Below are 20,222 nucleotides of genomic sequence, written 5' to 3'. Positions count from 1 at the left end.
ATGGGGTGTTTCATTTTCCGGTGAAAAACAGCACAATGATGTGATTACATTTTTAGAAAAGGTCGAATGTCTTCGTGTATCTAGAGGTGTCTCTGAAGAAAATTTGTTTGCTGCTTCAGCTGAATTGTTTACCGGTCCTGCTTTTACCTGGTTCATGAATAATAGAGGAAATTTATCTTGTTGGTCTGATCTGGTTCGCAAGTTGAAGTCAGATTTTCTTCCTTACTCATACCAGGATGATCTCTTGGATGAAATCAAAAACCATAAGCAGAAACCAGGGGAGTCTGTCACTATGTTCATTAACACTATTTTAGGCATGTGTAGCCGTTTAGACACTCCTTTATCTGATTTGTCCAAAATAAAAATCATCTTAAAATGTTTATTGCCTTTTTACCATCAACAGTTAGCTCTTATGGACATCCAGAGTATTGATGACCTCACTGTAAAGTGCAAACGTTTGGAGGAAACGTTATCCTGGTCTTCTCAGCCTCCATCCACATCTCGACCCTCTTCTAATTCTTCTTCTCAGCCAACTTCCTTTAGACAACGTTCTTGGCAAAATAAGGGCCCTGAACGTAATGTTTCTGTTTTTAGTTCCGTTGTTTGCTGGAATTGTCACCAGTCTAATCATAAGTTCAATGATTGTGGTATCCCACAAACTCGTATTTTCTGCCACGGTTGTGGTAGGGAAAATACCCTCAAAAGAAATTGTGTCAAGTGTTCGGGAAACGAAATGTCGGAGGTCCGTCCCCTGAGCGTTTCTCCGTCCAACACCCAATCAGGGAATCAAACCCCATCAGAAAACGAGACAGCTGGCCCAAGCACACCAAGCAACTCAAACCCATCTTCCAATCGGAAAGGGAAGAAGGCATCGTTCAGGAAACAAGCACACACCACAAATCAAAATCAGTCCAGAAATTAAGTTTTAGTCATGATACGTTGAACGCACAGGATTCACAGGGTTGCAAAGCCACAAATTCTTCTTTAATTGGTAGTGTTAAGTATAATAATAATTTTGATGGTGAAGTAGTTCCATATAATGGTGGTATCCAACCAAATATTTTAGATTTAGATATTAACTCTTTATTAGTTAGGAAACAAAATGATAATAGGCCATATCTACCTATTCAAATTTTAGGACAATCGTGTTTAGCTTTATTAGATAGTGGCTCTAATATTTCATTGATAGGAGCACATTCATTAAATTTATTGAAAAATGCTAATATTCCCATTATGCCCATTTCATCTTTGCAAGTATCTACTGCAGATGGTACAGTCCAATCTATTACAGGCAAACTCCAAATTGAAATCACAGTGGCAAATTTATGTAGGAAAATTACATTTTATGTTATTCCTTCTGTACAGAATTCTATAATTTTAGGTATGGACTTCTTCAATGCTTTTAATAGCACCTTAAGTTGTTCTGATTTTTCTTTTTCCATATCTGAATTTAATCTGTCTACCCTTAGTGCTATTCATGATTTTTCCAGTTTATCTAGTTCTGAACAAAGGCAATTGGAGAATATGATCTCTCAGTTTACTACTATTTCTTCAAATGACAAACTAGGTCGTACTTCATTAATATCTCACACTATTGAGGTGGGAAATCCTACTCCTTTCAGATTATATCAGTATCCCATACCTCAAGCCTGGCAGGCAGATTTAGAAAAAGAAGTCGATTCGATGCTTGCTTTAAATATCATAGAACATTCAACGTCGTCCTATTGTTCCCCACTCTGGTTAACAAAGAAGAAGGATGGATCCTTCAGGATCTGCTTTGATGGTCGAAAACTAAACAGTATCACCACTAACAGGGATGCTTATCCAATTCCCCGAATCGACGTGATTTTGAGCAAACTTCAGAATGCCAAATACATCTCTTCGATTGATTTGTCTAAGGCCTTTTTACAGATCCCACTGAGTGAAGAGAGCAAGAAATATACTGCTTTTGCTGTCAGTGGTAAAGGATTATTCCAGTTTGTCACCATGCCTTTCGGTCTTGTTTCTGCTCCTCAGACAATGTGTCGTCTGATGGATTTAGTCATTGGTCCACAGTTAGAGCCCTATGTTTTCTATTATTTGGACGATATTTTAGTAGTCACTCCTGATTTTTCCCTTCATATGGAAATTTTAGATAAATTGTTTTTACGTCTTAAGGAAGCTAATCTAACAATTAATCTGGATAAGTGTCAGTTTTGTCGCCCTAGTCTTAAGTTTTTGGGTTATGTTGTTGATAATCAGGGTCTAAGGACTGATCCTGAGAAAATAGTTGCTATTAAGAATTTTCCTATACCTAAGACCACCACCCAAGTCCGTAGGATATTGGGAATGTGTGGATATTATCGCCGGTTTGTACCTTCATACTCTACCTTGTTGTCACCTCTTACGGATCTTTTGAAGAACAGGAAAAAGGGGCAGACCATTACCTGGACTCCTGAGGCTGATGAAGCTTTTAGGCGCGTTAAAGAGGCTTTAACTAGCGCACCAGTCATGATGTCACCTAATTTTAATGAGCATTTTTATTTGATGACTGATTGCTCTAATACTGCTTCTGGTGGCGTATTGTTCCAGTTGAAAGATGGCTCGGAACATCCCATAGCTTACACGAGTAAGAAATTGAATAAGGCCCAGAAAAACTATTCCACCACTGAGAAAGAACTCTTAGCTATCATACATGGGTTGGAAGCATTTCGTTATTATTTAGAGGGCCGTAATTTCACCATAATTACGGACCACAGTTCCTTGGTATGGCTTCATAGTATGAAAAACCCATCTCAGAGACTTTCCCGATGGATATGCAAACTGGCTGCCTATTCATATAAGATTGTTCATCGAAAGGCCAACGGTGTAGTGGTTGCTGATGCTCTTTCCCGTGTCCATGATCTTAATGTCTTAGATTTGTCCACCTTAACTCCTGACGAGTGGTATCAGAATATGATTGATAGGGTTACTCAAGACCCACAAAATTATCCTGATTTTAAGGTAGAGAACAATATACTGTACAAACATATCTTAAGTCCTATAGAGGCCTTATCCAATATGTCAGATTGGAAAATAGTTGTACCTACGCCAAATAGGGAGAACATATTACGTATGTTTCATGATGAAGTTACTGCTGGACATTTTGGTTTTTATAAAACTTATCATCGTATCGCCGAATTATATTATTGGCCTGGCATGCGCCAATCTATAAAAAAGGTATATCTCTAAATGTATAGTTTGTGCCACTTGTAAACCCAGTAATTTACCACAAGCTGGACTCATGGGTTCCTTTAGGAACATTAATTTTCCTTGGCAGATGATCTCATTGGATCTCATTGGACCTTATCCTCGTAGCTATAAGGGTAATACTTATTGCTTGGTAGTTGTGGATTATTTCACCAAATTTCCTTTAGTTTGTCCTCTTCGTCAGGCCACAACTCCAGCAATTTTGAAATATTTAGAGGAACAAGTCTTTTTGTTGTTTGGTGTTCCCCAAATTGTGTCATGTGACAATGGTCCTCAGTTTGTGTCGAAGGCTTTTAAAGACCTTTTAGCTAAATATAAGGTCCAGAAGACCTTTTATAATGCTGCCTACCATCCTCAAGCCAATCATACTGAGAGAGTGAATCGCAGTATCGTCACCGCCCTAAGGTCCTATACATTCCCAGATCACAGAGCTTGGGATCAATATATCCATTCCATAGCTCAAGCCATAAGGACCTCTGTCCATGAGGTTACCCAATGTTCTCCTGCATATCTCAATTTTGGTAGAAATGTTGCTTTATCTGGTGACTATTTTGGTACAATTTCCGACACTTCCACAAATCTCCCTCAGATATCCGATAACCTTCATCGCTTAGAAGATCTCCAGACTCTACCTCAAATTTTTTCTGACATTCGGAAGAAGTTAAAAACTTCCTATCTAAGGAACCAGCAGCAGTATAACTTGAGGAAAAGAGATCTGCGATTCTTCGTTGGAGATAGAGTGTTGAAGCGAAACTTTGTAAAGTCTAATAAGGGTGATGCTATTTCGGCAAAATTTTGCCAGAAATATATTCCCTGTACGGTTGTGAAGGTAATATCTCCTTTAGTGTATGAATTGAAGGACAATTCGACTAACAAACGAATTGGACAATTTCACATAAAGGATTTACTGCCTGATAACACCATGGATGAGGTTGATTCATCATCTTCGGAAGAAGATTAACTTTATAGGGTTGTTTGAGCTAACTTCTTCCTCTATTTGTCTTTAGCTCGATCCTTATTAAGATTCAGTATTTTAGTTTAATATTTTATTCACCAGATAGAGCAGGTACATATCTCCATTTTTATCTTTTGGCATGGTTGTTAGATGACTTCCAATTTATGAATCATTAGGTTAATTATTTTTTTTAGTACGCTTATGTATGAGCTTATCATTTTTTTTTCATTATTAATGTTGCATTTTAATTATTATGCATCAACATTATTAATTATTAATACTGTTAGTAGGATTACCCAGTTAATAAAATCCTACTTGTAATTTTTAGATTGTGCACCTACCCCTTAGCATAGAAGGGTTGTTGATTATTGTATATTTATATATTTGAATATGTAAGCTCATGCAAGTACGTTGGTTTAATATTGATATTTGGTATGGAACTATGGAACTAAGAATATTATACACTACTTATCTCAGGTTGTGTGTTGTATTTTTGATATTTGACTACATACTATTTTTTTTATATGTATCTTTTATTATCTTGTTATTAGATTTGCCATATTGGAAAGATGGGGTGGTTCTTAATTTTATATTGGTTTCCTTTATCAACATTTGTCACAGATATCCTAAATACTTTATAATAATTTATATCCTTATGCCCTACACAGTATGATTCTGGAATTAGTTTGGAATTCTGATGTATGTATGGATTTCTTCTTAAGAACTAGTCTGCCAATGCTCTGTAATTTGGGTTCCTAGGTAACCTAGTGAATGCGTGGGTTCGAAATTCAGCAACTGATCACTGCTATCCGATTTCGTAACCTATGTTTTCATAGCAGAGTACGCAGATGTTTATTCATCAAAATATTTCTCGTCAGGAAATGTTGGCCACATGTCCTGACCATCCTTGTGTAATTATTCCAATCATTCCAGTTACATTTTTTAGCATTTGATAGGGAATATTTAGTTTACATTATGTCCCGTACTTCATAGGTAGTAGGTTCCTTTTAGTATTTGAGGTGTTTGGACAAATGAATTGCTTATTTTAGTAGATTTCCTCTTCTTTCCTGAGGCATTAGTTTGTTGTTGAGATTCAGGAATATTTCCTGGATAATTCTATGTATGCGAGAACGTATGAATCTACAGTTTTATTCCAAATTGGTTGCTCGTTCTTGTCATATTTTTTTTTCTATCATTTATCATGGTGTCATAGACCTTGTCAGTTCACCTTTTAGATTTTTTTTTATTACAATTGGTACGTTATCAGCTATAGCTATAGCTAGTGAACAACAGCACGGACCAATTTTAGTTAGTCAATGACTTACTTGAGTCGATGGACCTAATTTAATTTATTTAGTATTAGTGAGAATTGGTACACAAATCTTCCTGATCGTTCTTCTTTGGATATGCTCCTATAAATCTGGTGTCCATTGATAGTCCGATTTTGGATAAAGCGTCCGAGTCCTCACTTATTTTGTTTATTTGGTTGTATAGGCTCGTATTACCGGTTGTGGTTGTACATAGGCCTAATTAATTTATGTGATTTAGTATTGGTGTGAATTGGTCCATAAATCTTCCTGGTCGTGCTTCTGTGGATATGCTTTATGAATCTGGTGTCCATTGATAGTCCGACTTTGGATTAAGTGTCCGATTCCACATTTATTTTGATTAATGAGTTTTTGGATAACTTTGATATGCTTACTATTTGTATTATTTGGCACTGGTGAGAATTGTTCCATAAATATTCCTGATTGTTCTTCTCTGGATATGCTATTACGAATCTGGTGTCCATTGGTAGTTCAATTTTGGATGAAGTGTTCCATTCTTCACTTATTTCAGTTGTTGATTTTTTTTGTCTTACTTTAGTATATTTATTTGGTTTATGGTGCGAATTGGCTCATACCTTTGCCTGGTTGTTCGTCCTTGGATATACCCTTTTTAAATTTGATGTCCATGGATAGTTCAATTTTGGACTTAGTGCCAATTCGACATTTATTTGTCATTATGAACTTTAGTACATTATTTAGCTTATGTTTTGGTTTGCAGACAAAATGTCGATGACATTTTAATATGACTTCGAGTCATCTTTTCCGATTCATAGTTTTGGTGTAGTAATCATCCTTCTTTCCCTGATCCCTAATTTGTGGTTACTTGTAATCTTGCGGGTCAACGTAGAATGATAGATTATTACCACTTGGTTATTAATATTTTGAATTAAAAAAAAAAAAAAAAAATTTTTGCTTAAAATTTTTTTCTCCGAGTAGAAGGGGAATATAACAGTCCGTTAACTTTAATTATCTTTATAGTTATTTTATTTAAATTTTAATAACGGTTTGTCATTAAATTATACTTAAAAATAATAAGATCTAACTAAAATAAATCTTTGACTGACGTCATACTTAACTATTAGTTGGCACAAGTACTTCAGTTGGTATTAGACACCATTCGCTGTCATGTGAGTTTCGTTCTGTGAGGCTCCTCGTCTAACGACGGGAAATAATTGACACTTCGCTTGGTACGCTAGAACGGAAAAGTGGCTGATTGATTGAAAAGGACGGAAATTTTAATACAATAGTTTCAAGCTTTTATAAGTGATATTTAGTGGCAAATTATTGGTGGTGCTTTGGAGAAGCTAGGAGACTAAGTTTTGGGAGATCCCGGAGGAATTGGAAGTCATGTCATCCGCCACTTGGGGGAAATCTTAAACTGTAACCAGTCCGTCAGCTCCCCTCACAACTGGGAGCAACCGTTCTACGCCAAGCCAGGTCATTTGGAGACCAGCCTGGAGAACCTCCCACATACCTACTTTGTATCCTGCCCTCTGCACCCCAGAAGGGCATCGGTATATTAATTGGTACAAGCTAGCACCATCCCTGTGCTAATTCGCCTACCAGGGATTTTGGAATCCGTAGCAAGGACACTCTCGGGGACCATTTAGGGTTTGTTTTGGGACACTTAGTATCTGCTAGTGATTGTCACTTCCACTATTACACCACATTCATTTTTTGTATAAGACTCGGGACATTTATTTTGATGATTAAGTTTTATAGTTTATCGCACATATTTTGTTTCAATATTTAAGTTGCATATTGTTTTTATATATCTATAATAGTTGATAGTGTTCCCCAAACCAGTAAACTCTCTGGTCAAAGAGGTTTGAGCTCAGATCATCTTTTCCCCATATGAGATTCTCTTTACCTTTATATATTACCTGAAATTTACTTGTACCATTTATTTACTTAATTAACTTTATATTTTTAGTACTAACCTTGCTTGTCTCCACTTATCAATTTAAATTTATATACTTTGTCCTCTTAATTTGCTTAATTTATTAACTTATTCATATAACTTTAATCTTTCTTTAGTCAATCATAATTATTTAACTTATTTGCTTAACTTTACTTAAATTCATTTAATCAATTTCTAATTATATCTTTGGACGCTATTCCCTTTGAATAGCTATCCATTTTACTTGTTATATTTTTTAGTGACTACGTGTCGAAGCAACTGATTTTTATATATCAAGTAGACCGTAGGTTCACCTTAATGAGGCTAGTGCCTATTTAACTCTTTGAGAGTTACGGAAATTATTCATTGTGAATAATCCTCCCTTAATTATATTCTGGTTCATTAGTTCTATAGGGTTTAACGTTGCTGTACGTATTGCAATCGTACAATTATTTGGTGAAGGTTGTTATTTAACCTAGTATATGTAAGTTGGGGGTATGCTCCATATAAGAGCTACTCCATTACTAATGTAACTATAGATTATATTTATATTACTATAGGTAATTATTTCCCATTGTCATTTTAGTGTTACATAGTTTGTATTTTTCTAACTCAGAGGTTGTCAAAAATCTAAGTAGTTATATTTAATAAATATTTATTTGTTTTGTATATCCATTATTTTTTTTCCCATTTTTGAATTTAATATATTTACTATTTAACAGCAGTGTAAGATACCTGGAAGTTTGGTCCATTCCAACTTCTGGCGCCCATAATTCAGTCTATTTTATTTATCTCCTATATTCTTCTATTTTTATTATATTATTATATTTATCTAATTTATTTTCTGAACATATATTTTTATCTTAAAAGATTTCCCTTTTTCTAGTCATCATCTCTCTTTAGGTTGAGCTACTGTTCTTCGACAGGCATGCAAACGAGCCGTATCCATCCTTGAGTGTCAAGTTGCTCTCTTGCATCTATAGCTAGCCAACTCTATTCAGTTTGCCTCTGTCTCTCCATACTTCCATTATCAGTTCATCACCCTTCCTTCATTCATTTCATCTTATCATTTTAGTTCAACCAAATACTACTGCAAAGTAGTATTTTTGTTACATTTTGTCAGACAGAACATCCAATTGATTTGTTCCCTTTCATTAAACTCTCATGCAAAAATCAGACTGCTATTACTAACCAACATGATTCCTGTCATTTGACATGTTCTTCGTGTTCCACTCATTAAAATGCCCAGTTGGTGATAAACACCAGTCTGATTTTTGCACGAGAGTTTAATGAATGGTAACAAAACGTATGTCCACCTGCTTTAGTTCTTATTTGGACATGCATACCTAGGCTAGGTACCTACATATTATAACGTTCAGTTACCGTAACCCTAATATTTCTGTAGACGAAAATAAAACAAAACGTAGCTACGTTTGTGTGATTCTAAGCCCCTGAATTATGCTTCAGCCTACTATTATTAAAAATTTCTTATTTGATAGCCACAGTACAACAATATCTCTAATTTTAAATTTTGCATCACTGACTGAACATTCAATGCAAAAAATGATTTTCTGGACCTGAAAATTTCTGCATCCTGGACACCTGCAGAATCTATTTTAATTAAAGTATAACCCATTGCACTCATTATTCTAGGGAATACAGCAATCTTGTAAAAATCTTCAACAGCTTTCCATCTCTTGATGATTCTTGCAATTGTAAAGGATACTATTTTTATAATTCTACTTGCTGAACCTCTGGACACTGCCGTAAAATCAGCTACATTTAATTGCATACTTCCTGATGCATAAAATCCAACAGAATTTGTTGCATGGGAGTACATAATGCATCCACCTCTAAAATAAATAAACAGCATTGTTTTTACTTACATCAACAAATTTTTAGTCACTTACCTAATAGTAGGCAAATTTATTTGGTTTTCTATTTAAGAAGGCACACAAAACTGTTTGTTTTCAACCTAAATCTTTGATAAAAATCCAGATGATCATATTATTATTGTTCAAAACAGTTTGTTCTTAATCTGTTCTGGTTAATTTTTGGTCTTCTGAATACAATAAATTTCTTGAACTAGACGTTTCAAAATTATACATAATTGTGCTTTTAAAGTACAATTAATTAATCCTAGTAATAATTTAATAATTATTATTGACTGTTATGTTAACCTAAAAATTTAAATACAAAAACAACTGTATTTTCAACTCAACAAAATAGGTTATGTATCCTTTAAAGGAGACTTTAGCAACTTAAAGGTCCGAAATCTGCACTTTAAAGTTAAAGAGGGCTTTTGATAAAAAGGTCCCTTTAACTTGATTATGAAATGAAAATCTCAAGTTAAAGGCAACTTTAAATTTAAAGCCTCCTTTAACTTCATTATGAAATCGAGCTGCGGTTAAAACTCGCCCTGATGGAATACAGTGTTGCCAAATTTTGGCTGAGAGAAATGTCACTTTTGGCGGGCAATTCAAATTTCAGGAAGTCACTCAAGGACAGTAGAATTTAAAAAATAAATATTTTCATTTTCAGTAATTTCAGTATTTATGGAGGACGGAGGCTACTGATTGATAATTCCGTTCATCTTAGATGTGTTCAATTGTATGTAATTATTATAATATGTATAATATGCAAATATTTGTTTGTATGATTGTTTTTAGACTATAAATAACAGAGATATAATATAATACCATACATTAATTAAAGAATAGGTTTGAAATTGATGTCTATAATTTTTTTGTTGGAGTGTTCAAATGCCAAGAGCCAGGAAGGATGTAGTAAAACTGAAGAACAAAAAAGGAATACATGATATGGATTAATAGTAATAAGGTGTAAGGCGTACAGAAAAATGAAACGAAAGCTTAAGAGATAACCAAAACAATGATAATAAATAACAAGGAAGGCCTAAACAACAGAGAAATAAAGTGCAATCAGATAACATTAAAAAAAGTATCAACCTATGCATACCTAGGTAGGGAATATAATAACTCACGACGGGAAAATAGACGCTGAAATTGCAAACGAAGGAAACAAATCGACACGAATATTTTATACCTTAAATAAACCCATACTAGGACATAAAGACATACAAATGGAAGTGAAAAGGAAGATGCATAATACAATAACACAAGACCAGTAATAACCTATGCAAGTGAAAATTGGACAATACAGAAGAAACATGAGTCAAAAATAGAAGCAATGGAGATGAAACACTTAAGAACGATTGCAGGAAAATGAAAATGGGGTAGAATAAGAAATGAAGAAGAACATAAATAGAGCCAATATATATCACATCCAAAATAAACAACTGGAATGGTATGGACATATCATAAGAATGAAACCAGAAAGGATGGCCAGGAAAATTCTGGAAATGGGAAACGCAACAAAAAGGAGAAGAGGACATCCCCGAAAGAATTGGAGGGATCAAATAGAGGATATAGTACATGTACGAGGGAAAACGAAAGAAGAAATGAAAAGCCTAGCCAAAAACAGAAAAGCATAGAAAAATGGGTGAAAGAAACAACGGACCATAATCCGACACCCTAATAGGCATAAGGAAAAAAGACAAGAAGAATAGATAAACTGAACAAACATTCATGAAAAATTCTTGTTTTATGTAAATTCTATCTATAAAATTTACATTTATATTGAATTTAAATATATGGATTTGTTGACACTTTTTTCAAAAAAAAAAGAAGTTCGATAAAGAAACAACAGTTCAGAATAATTATAATTATTTTATTTGTTCTTAAAAATATTACAAAACTAAAATAAAAATAATACAAAATGAAAATAAAATATACAAAACTACAACCACCCATTTAAGATGAATATACCTTGGGCCGCCCTTTAATGGTAAATTAATTTACAAATGCTTGCATGTAAGAACAGTGTAAAATTAGTATGGCAGAGGATCACCAGGAAATAATACGAACTTAAATAGCATTTCAACTTATTTTTGTAACTCCACACAGAAGCAAACATTTTGTTTTTTTTTTAACTAAAACTTTGGTTTAATAGTAAAGTTTTTAGGAATAAAAATTAAGAGGGACCCAACTATCCGAACATAATCAGTTGCATTTATTTTGTGTATCTGATGAAACGCATTTTTTTAGTACTTAAAAACTTAAGTAACATCAATTTTTTGGTGATTTCGGTCTACCTGGGGTAAAAACTGAACATACTTTTTTATGAGAAAATGGTGGAGAGTCTAAATTTGGGATTTAATATTGAAACAATGAAAAAATGAAGCTAAAAGTTTCAAAATTTTATGTATATTTTGTATAACAAAGTATAATAATATGCCCTTAGACTACTCGTTAAACATGTCTTACACAAACATATGGCAAATATCATCAAAAGCTAAACGAGTTAAAAATATTTACTATAACTTTTTTCTACTCCCGCAAGAAGTAAATTTAATGTTGTTCATTATAGAAATAAGATATTTTTATTTTTAATTAAAAATATATGTTTTAATACTAGGTACTACATACAATACTGGAAGTATAACATTTAAAATGAAAATAAACCAATAATTTTATTGCATCTATAAGTAAGAGTCCTATGATGGCCACATCTACACTAAATTTAAAATTAAGATGCAGTAGAAATAAACAAACCAAGACAAGTTAAATGCTACTATTAGGAGCACTCCCGAATCATAACTTACAATGTATAAACTTTGAAAATCATTATTTGGGATTTACAATGTATATACATTGTAAATTATGATTCGGGAGTGCTCATAGTAGCATTTAATGTGTCTTGGTTTGTTTATTTCTACTGCATCTTGAATTTAGTATAGTATATTTCTATAAATATTTAGGTAAATTTAAATAGCAAAACAAAATATAATGTTATTACCACTGAATGTAAAAAATATTTAAGTACAGTGAAAACTATTAAAACTCTGTTTATTTTGTGAAAATTTACTATTCACAAAGTTTATTTAACAATAATGTATCAAACCCGGCATTACTACATCTGCGAAAGACAGTACCTCCGTTGACCAGGGGAGGTTTGGGACTATGGCCACTAATGTAGACACAATGAAATTCTAGGCTAATGTTTGTAAATGTAAATAATATGAAATGGAGATTATTTTTATAACAATACAATAATTTTGATGGTTAAACAGATTAGGTTAATCTTCATTGTACAGATCTATTTATTCTTACGAGAGCTTTCCTTAGAACACTTAGAAATGAAATGCACATTGTTTCTCACTGGCCCTGGGAAAAAAATTATGGTTACTATTGATTTGTACATCAAGTTACTTCAGGCAGGTAATATTTTATATCAACCATATACTTTGTTTCTATAAATGTTTAGATCAATTAAAAATGGTCTTCACTTGCCAATCTGTTAACATTTTTTCAACTCATGTACTGAATGTTCCATTAATTTCACATTTTCCCTAAAACAACATCAATGTAAAATCAAAAATATTCCTTTCATGATTGCATTTATTTTTGGAACTTTACATACCTTATAGTCTAAGAGCTGGGAGCGGATTTTGTGCGTGATAAGTAATATGGAAAAACTATACGGGGATATGTTGAATTAGTTGTGTACATGACTTTCACCAACGGCCGGAAACCAGAGTTGGGGCCGAGGGTAGTTATAAGGGGTCAAAGTCGCGGTTTTTATTATTTTTTTTATGACGATCATGATCGAGATAGTACACCAAAATTTGGGAATAAGTAGGTCATTACGTACCTAAGTAAAATCTCTAGGGGCTCAACGCTGCGTGGCCGACAAAGGGGGTGGAGGTAGGGGTGAATATAAAAAATATAAGGGGTTTTTTGCGACGTTTGTGATTGAGATAGTGCACCAAAATTTGGGTATAAGTAGACTATGACATAAATAATTAAAATCCCCAGAGCCGGAAACCAGAGTTGGGAAGAAAGGTAGTTATAAGGGGTCAAAGTTCCGTTTTTTATTATTTTTTTTTTGTGACGCTCATGATCGAGATAGCCCGCCAAAATTTGGGAATAAGTAGGTCATGACGTAACTAAGTAAAATCTCCAGGAGTGGAATGCTGCGTGGCCGACAAAGGGGTGGGGCAGCGGTGAATATAAAAAAATGTAAGGGGTTTTTTGCGACGTTCGTGATCGAGATAGTGCACCAAAATTTGGGAATAAGTAGACTATGACATAACTAAGTAATATCCCCAGAGGCGGAAACCAGAAGGGCGGACGAGGGTAGTTATAAGGGGTAAAAGTCGCGGTTTTTATTATTTTTTTTTGTGGCGCTCATGATATAGATAGTGCACCAAAATTTGGGAGTAAGTAGGTTATGACGTAACTAAGTAAAATCTTCAGGGGCGGAACGCTGCTTGGGGTACAAAGGGGTGGTAGGCAGAGGTGAGTATAAAAATATATGGGGTTTTTTTTGCCGTCCGTGATCGAAATAGTGCACCAAAATTTGGGAATAAGTAGATCATGACATTACTAAGTAAAATCTTCAGGGGCGGAACGCTGCGTGGGGGACAAATGTTGTGCCGGGTCACAAAAAAAAATAATACACACTGCGACTTTGACCCCTTAAAACTACCCTCATCCCCAACTCTGGTTTCCGGCTCTGTGGATTTTACTTAGCTAAGTCATGGTCTACTTATTCCCAAATTTTGGTGCACTATCTCAATCTAGGACGTCGCAGAAAACCCCTTATATTTTTTATATTCACACCTACCCCCAACCCTTTATCGGCCACGCAGCGTTCCACCCCTGGAGATTGTACTTAGTTACCTCATGACCTACTTATTCCCAAACTTTGGTGCACTATCTCCATCATGAGCGTCACAAAAAAATAATAAAAACGGCGATTTTGACCCTTTATAACTACCCCCATACCCAACTCTGGTTTCCGGCTCTGAGGATTTTACTTAGTTATGTCATGGTCTACTTATTCCCAAATTTTGGTGCACTCTCTCAATCACGAACGTCGCAAAACACCCCTTATATTTTTTGTATTCACCCCTGCCCCACCCCTTTGTCGGCCACGCAGCGTGCCACCCCTGGAGATTTTACTTAGTTACGTCGTGACCTACTTATTTTCAAATTTTGGTGCACTCTCTCGATCATAAGCGTCACAAAAAAATAATAAAAACGTCGAATTTGACCCCTTATAACTACCCTCATCCCCAACTCTGGTTTCCGGCTCTGGGGATTTTACTTAGTAATGTCATGATCTACTTATTACCAAATTTTGGTCCACTATCTCAATCACGAACGTCGCAAAAAACCCTTTATATTTTTTATATTCACCCCTACCCCCACCCCTTTGTCGGCCATGCAGCGTTCCGCCCCTAGAGATTTTACTTAGTTACGTCATGACCTACTTATTCCCAAATTTTAGTGCACTATCTCGATCATGAGCGTCATAAAAAAAATAATAAAATCCGCGACCTTGACCCCTTATAAATACCCTCGGCCCCAACTCTGGTTTCCGGTAGTTGGTGAAAGTCATGTACACAACTAATTCAACATATCCCCGTATAGTTTTTCCATATTACTTATCACGCACAAAATCCGCTTCTATTTCTCCGACTATTATACTTACATTTAACAAGAGTAGAGACATGTTTACATTTTCCACTATTTTCTGCTTTACAAGAACATAACATTTGGCTAATGCTCATGCCATTTGTGAAAGATAGGGTTCCTTTAATTTCGTGGGGATTGGACCTTACTGAAGGAATAAACCATATTATATTTTGATGGTATGCTCAGAACTTTCCTCTATTTTTCCAGCCAAAATAAGATGACCAGAGTTTAAAACTTGTTTTCCTTCTAAAACTTCTTGAATTTTGAGTACCCAAGAACTTCAAATATCCCACGATACTACTTAACTTCATGACTAAAAAATAGAACCAAACCAAATAGAAAATAGAACTTCAACAATTTTGAAAACAAAACCAAATTTTTTCTTGACATAATGACTTGAATGACAGATGATTTGTGACGGAACGGAACAGTAAATCTGGCAACACTGTATTCCATCAAGGCGAGTTTTAGCCGCAGCTTGAAATCGGCCGTAATACGGCTTTTCATCGATTGTCATTTGTTTCGAGCTTCTGTCAGATGTTGTATAATCCGTGTATTTGCATTTTTATTTGACATTTCAATCGAATGACCTTGAGAAAGCCAAGGAGCAAAAATATTTTATAATTTCTAGACGCGAGTACAAATAGTGCTGGCGATTTGGCGTCTTTGGCGAATCGCCTCGTAGCGAAGCCATAAAAAAAGAGAAGAAGAAGAATATTTTGGTTAGGTTAGGTATTTTTATATATTTCTTTTCTTATATATTATATATAATATTACTTTTGTAAAACTGTAGTTAAAATGGATACAACTGAAGATTCCCTTATTTTACAGAAAAAGCTCTATTTTTTATTAGAACAACTTCAGAATATGGCTAAAGATCTCCCACCGTAAGAACATGTAAAAAGTTTAAAATAATTAGATTTATAAATAACACTCTTTTAGTAAATATCAAATGAGGCTGCCCTGTGAGCTACTATCAAGCTTAGCGAATTGTTTACTTAACGAGACAGTATTTGAAATAGTGAAGGGCCTTTTAGAAATTCAACATGTTACTGAACAACATTTATATCAACAGAGATTGCAATTTGTTCACCAGAAAAAAAGCAAGTAGAATGTATATCTATTCATACAAAGTTTCATTATAAAGACAATTGATATAAGACCTATTCCTTATATATTTTCAGAATTTTACTCACAAAAATAACATCCATATATCCTCGCCTCAAAGCAACAGTAGGATATAAAAAAATGACTTGTGATATCCCTGTCAAATGATTCGAAATAAACCCTTCTGTTGAGTGTAACACTAAGATAAATAAAAAGTGAAATACTTTTTCCATAATATTACATATCCTTGTGTAGCTTAATTCCTTTTAGCCCAAATTCTATAATCAGGCACGTAGCCAAGGGAGGGGTCCATGGGTCCGGACCCCTCCCAAAACTGTCTCGGCTTTGGTACCAAGGCAGCAAATTTATCCCCGTTATTTTTTTTTTAAAAAGTGGACGAAATTAATATGATTTTTTACTAGAATTATTTCTGTTTTTATTCAGTGTAGGAACGGATCAACTTATATCCAACTTAAACATCAGATTTACCAATAACGAAAGTATTCTATCAGCATTTCAAATTCTTTTACTTTTTACTTTTTATAGAAGATCAGATGCACTCTTTTCTACGCAATCCTATATTTCGTTAGTAGGTACTCGCTAATATAACCGAATGATATTAAAGATACAATTGTGAAATTAGGTATTAAAAACCACTTACTAGGGTGAGATTGGCGTAATATAATATGTAGATGTTATTTATTATCTCAGCCTATACTAAATTTACAATCAACATGCAGTAGAAATAAACAAACCAAGACACGTTAAATACTACTAGGAGCACTCTCGAATCATAATTTACAATGTATATACATTGTAAATCCCAAATCATGATTTCCAAAGTTTATACAGAGTAAATTATGATTCGGGAGTGCTCCTAATAGCATTTAACGTGTCTTGGTTTGTTTATTTCTACTGCATGTTGATTGTAAATTTAGTATAGTAAGTTGTTTTTAATAGATACCTAATTTCACCATTGTATCTTTAATATCATTTTAACGTCCCTGATGACGTTAGTGACTACTAACGACATATAGGATTCCGTTTTTTACATTCTATCTTGCACTTAGTAGAAGTAATTGAAAAAAATTTTAAATGTAAATTTTACATGGTTAAAATATTTTAAATTTAAAAATATTTTTTAATTAGGTATGAGAAAATAATAACAAATTGCAATTTTCAAAATATTAACCCTAGAGTACCTGCCAATATGATTTGAATATACTTTAATACTAATACAAAATCGTAAATATACGACATTATTTAAAACACATTTAAAAAACCTAAATTTATATTCTCACAGTTATGAAGTTTAATAAAATTAAAATATATTGAGGTCAGCATAAATGTTATTATCATCATCATTCTCTTTGCTTTATCCCTATGCGGGGTCAGCTTCCCTAATTGCATTTCTCCACACAATTCTATCTTGGGTCATATCAATGTTAATCCCCTTTACCAACATGTCCTGCCTTATCGTCCCCCCCAGGTCTTCTTTGGTCTTCCTTTCCTACTCCTTCCAGGAATCTGCACTTTCAGCTATTCTTCGTATTGGGTGATTAACGTCTCGACGTTGAACATGACCAAACCATCTTAACCTATGCTCTCTCATTTTGGCATCGATTGGTGCCACACCTAGACTTCCCCTAATATACTCATTTCTAATTTTATCCTTCTTTGTCACTCCACTCATTCATCTAAGCATTCTCATTTCCGCCACATGCATTCGTTGTTCCTCTTTCTTTTTCACTGCCCAACATTCAGTTCCGTACATCATAGCCCGTCTTATGGCTGTTTTATAGAATTTTCCCTTCAGCTTCATTGGAATTTTTCTGTCACACAACACACCACTCGCTTCTTTCCACTTCATCCATCCAGCCCTAATTCTACTGCATGCATCTCCATTTATTTCTCCATTACTCTGTAATACCGATCCTAGGTACTTAAAACTATTGCTTTTTACAATCATTTCACCATCCAAAGATACCGTTTTATTTGTAGTAGCTCCATCTTTAAATGAACATTTCGCAATTATATTAACAATAACTCATTCCAAATACTCTGTTTTTGTCCTACTAAGTTTTAAACCTTTTTCCTCCAGAATTTGTCTCCACTGTTCCAGTTTTTGTTCTAAGTCTCTTTCACTATTTCCTACTAACACGACATCATCGCATCATCATAGCATAAATGTTATTATCTCCTAAGAAAATGGACATACTGGACAGCAATTCTTGTTGTGTTGTCCGCAGATTGCTTGTTTACACTTTACATAAAAGTTTGTTGTCATTCTTCTTAGATGGCTAGGGCATAAGTATCATACTGTCCGTTTTCTTTCGATAGGATTATTGGGTTGAGAAACTGATTGTATATTTAGGTTTTCGTTTATATTCTGTCGAATATTGCGCCACAAATTTGATATGTTTAATCTTTTGTGCATCTATGACTCAGCAAGACTTTTGTCCAAATCAAACATAAACTGAGAGTGGAAAACTGGCTTCGTATTTGTTTTGTGCGAATTATTGCAGTGTATCACATACGAATTGATAGTAGGTACTTATGTTTATCATTCCATAAAAAACACACAGTATCCATGCTAATGTTACGGTTACTACCATCGACAGATTTTGTCAATTCCTTCACATAAAAATTTGTAAGAGGTGATCCTCCGGTATCGGTGTTTTTGCCAAAATAGGGACTGGCATTAATCATATATTTGGAGAACGAATCGCAAAGCATAGCAATCTTTATGCTTTACTTAGACGGCTTATATGTTAATATCGTTAACACTAAAGCATCGTAAAATTTACGACAGGATACCTAATCCACACACAAAATTTAATTGACGTTTATACACCAACATTTACTATAGTACTAAAAAACTGTAGAACGCAAGTTCTTGGGATTTTCCGTTGTTGAGAAATTTTGCAGAAAATAATTCGGCGTCGTATATTTTACGAGTACAGTGGAACCTTGATAACTCGGATTAATCGGGACCGTGGCCGATCCAGGTTATCGAAAATCCGGGTTAGCTGGGGAGCATGGTAAAAATTAATAAAATACGGTATACTTATAGATAAAGTCCGTTATAATTAAAATAACATGAAATATATATGCACAGTACAGATCTAACTCACCTATAGTTGTATAGTATAGAGAGTATAGATAGAGTATGGTTCATTTCTAGGTAAAAAAATTCAGTCAGTTTCGGTTGTGTCAATTTAGTCTGCCATCGGAACAATGTTATGATATTTTAGAACAGTGGCTCTTTCATTGTTTAAAAGACCATTGTTTAAAAAATAATTTTTTAAAAGACAGTTGGAAATAAATAAAGAAATAACGGGTGCCTGTTGTTTGCGATAGGCCGGCCCGAGATAATGAACATCGCTCTGTCGCCGCCGCCGTGTGCCACGAGTCATTTTTACTATCGTATAGTTCAAATTACACAAATACCCATTATCTCTTTTATGGTTCAAGCGTAGTTTTATCAATGAAAGTCTATATTTTTAAGACATTCCAGAAGAGGCTACAGATAAAATGTTTTAACATAATACATACATTTTTATCGTTGAAATGTTTGTCTGATGAAAATCGGTCCGGGTTAGCCGGACTTCCGGGTTATCGGGGGCCGACTTATCGAGGTTCCATTGTATTAGTATTCTAGGGTTAAAATAGTTTTTTCAAATTTTTCATATGGATCTAAAATTTATTCTGAATATTTTTTCAATACCTTACCGTCTAACCTAACAAAAAATTTGAGTTGTGTTTGGACCCCCCTCAAGCACATTTCCTGGCTACGTGCCTGTCTATAATGCAACAGTAAGACAACATACATATCATACAATTATATTTTGTCATTTACCCATTTTGGTCATCAATATTAATGCAACACTAAGTTATCTTACGCACATATCCTACTGTTGCCATGTAGTTATTGGGTTATTGCTGAGTTACGATTATATTGTCTTTGTTTATAAAATTATCCAGCTTGCGGTCATAATTTTATCTTCAGTAATCTTAAACAATAGTTCTATTACATTGATGTTAAAAGGTGTATGTTAAAGAGTAAAAATGAATAATTCAGCCAATTTAAATTGTACAAATTATGGGTATCTAGAAGTCAGTATTTAGTGTATTTAGCGAACAAA

General features: G+C 34.2%; 1 protein-coding gene across 1 annotated transcript in view; it reads left to right on the top strand.

Moving 5' to 3' along the window:
* Nucleotides 1–15,625: 15,625 nt before the first annotated feature.
* LOC126888155 (protein DGCR6L) overlaps nucleotides 15,626–20,222 on the top strand; it is a 342,236-nt gene continuing 337,639 nt past the window's right edge. Inside the window, exons 1-2 of the mRNA XM_050656159.1 lie at nucleotides 15,626–15,857; nucleotides 15,913–16,073. Of these exons, the coding sequence (XP_050512116.1) occupies nucleotides 15,769–15,857; nucleotides 15,913–16,073 (250 nt within the window). The 5' untranslated portion in view covers nucleotides 15,626–15,768. The remainder of the gene's footprint in view (nucleotides 15,858–15,912; nucleotides 16,074–20,222) is intronic.

The sequence above is a fragment of the Diabrotica virgifera genome, chromosome 7 (assembly GCF_917563875.1).
Source record: "Diabrotica virgifera virgifera chromosome 7, PGI_DIABVI_V3a".
In the NCBI taxonomy this organism is placed as follows: Eukaryota; Metazoa; Arthropoda; class Insecta; order Coleoptera; family Chrysomelidae; genus Diabrotica; species Diabrotica virgifera.
The sequence above is the reverse complement of the archived record's forward strand: the minus strand, read 5'-3'. Positions and strand labels throughout refer to the sequence as shown.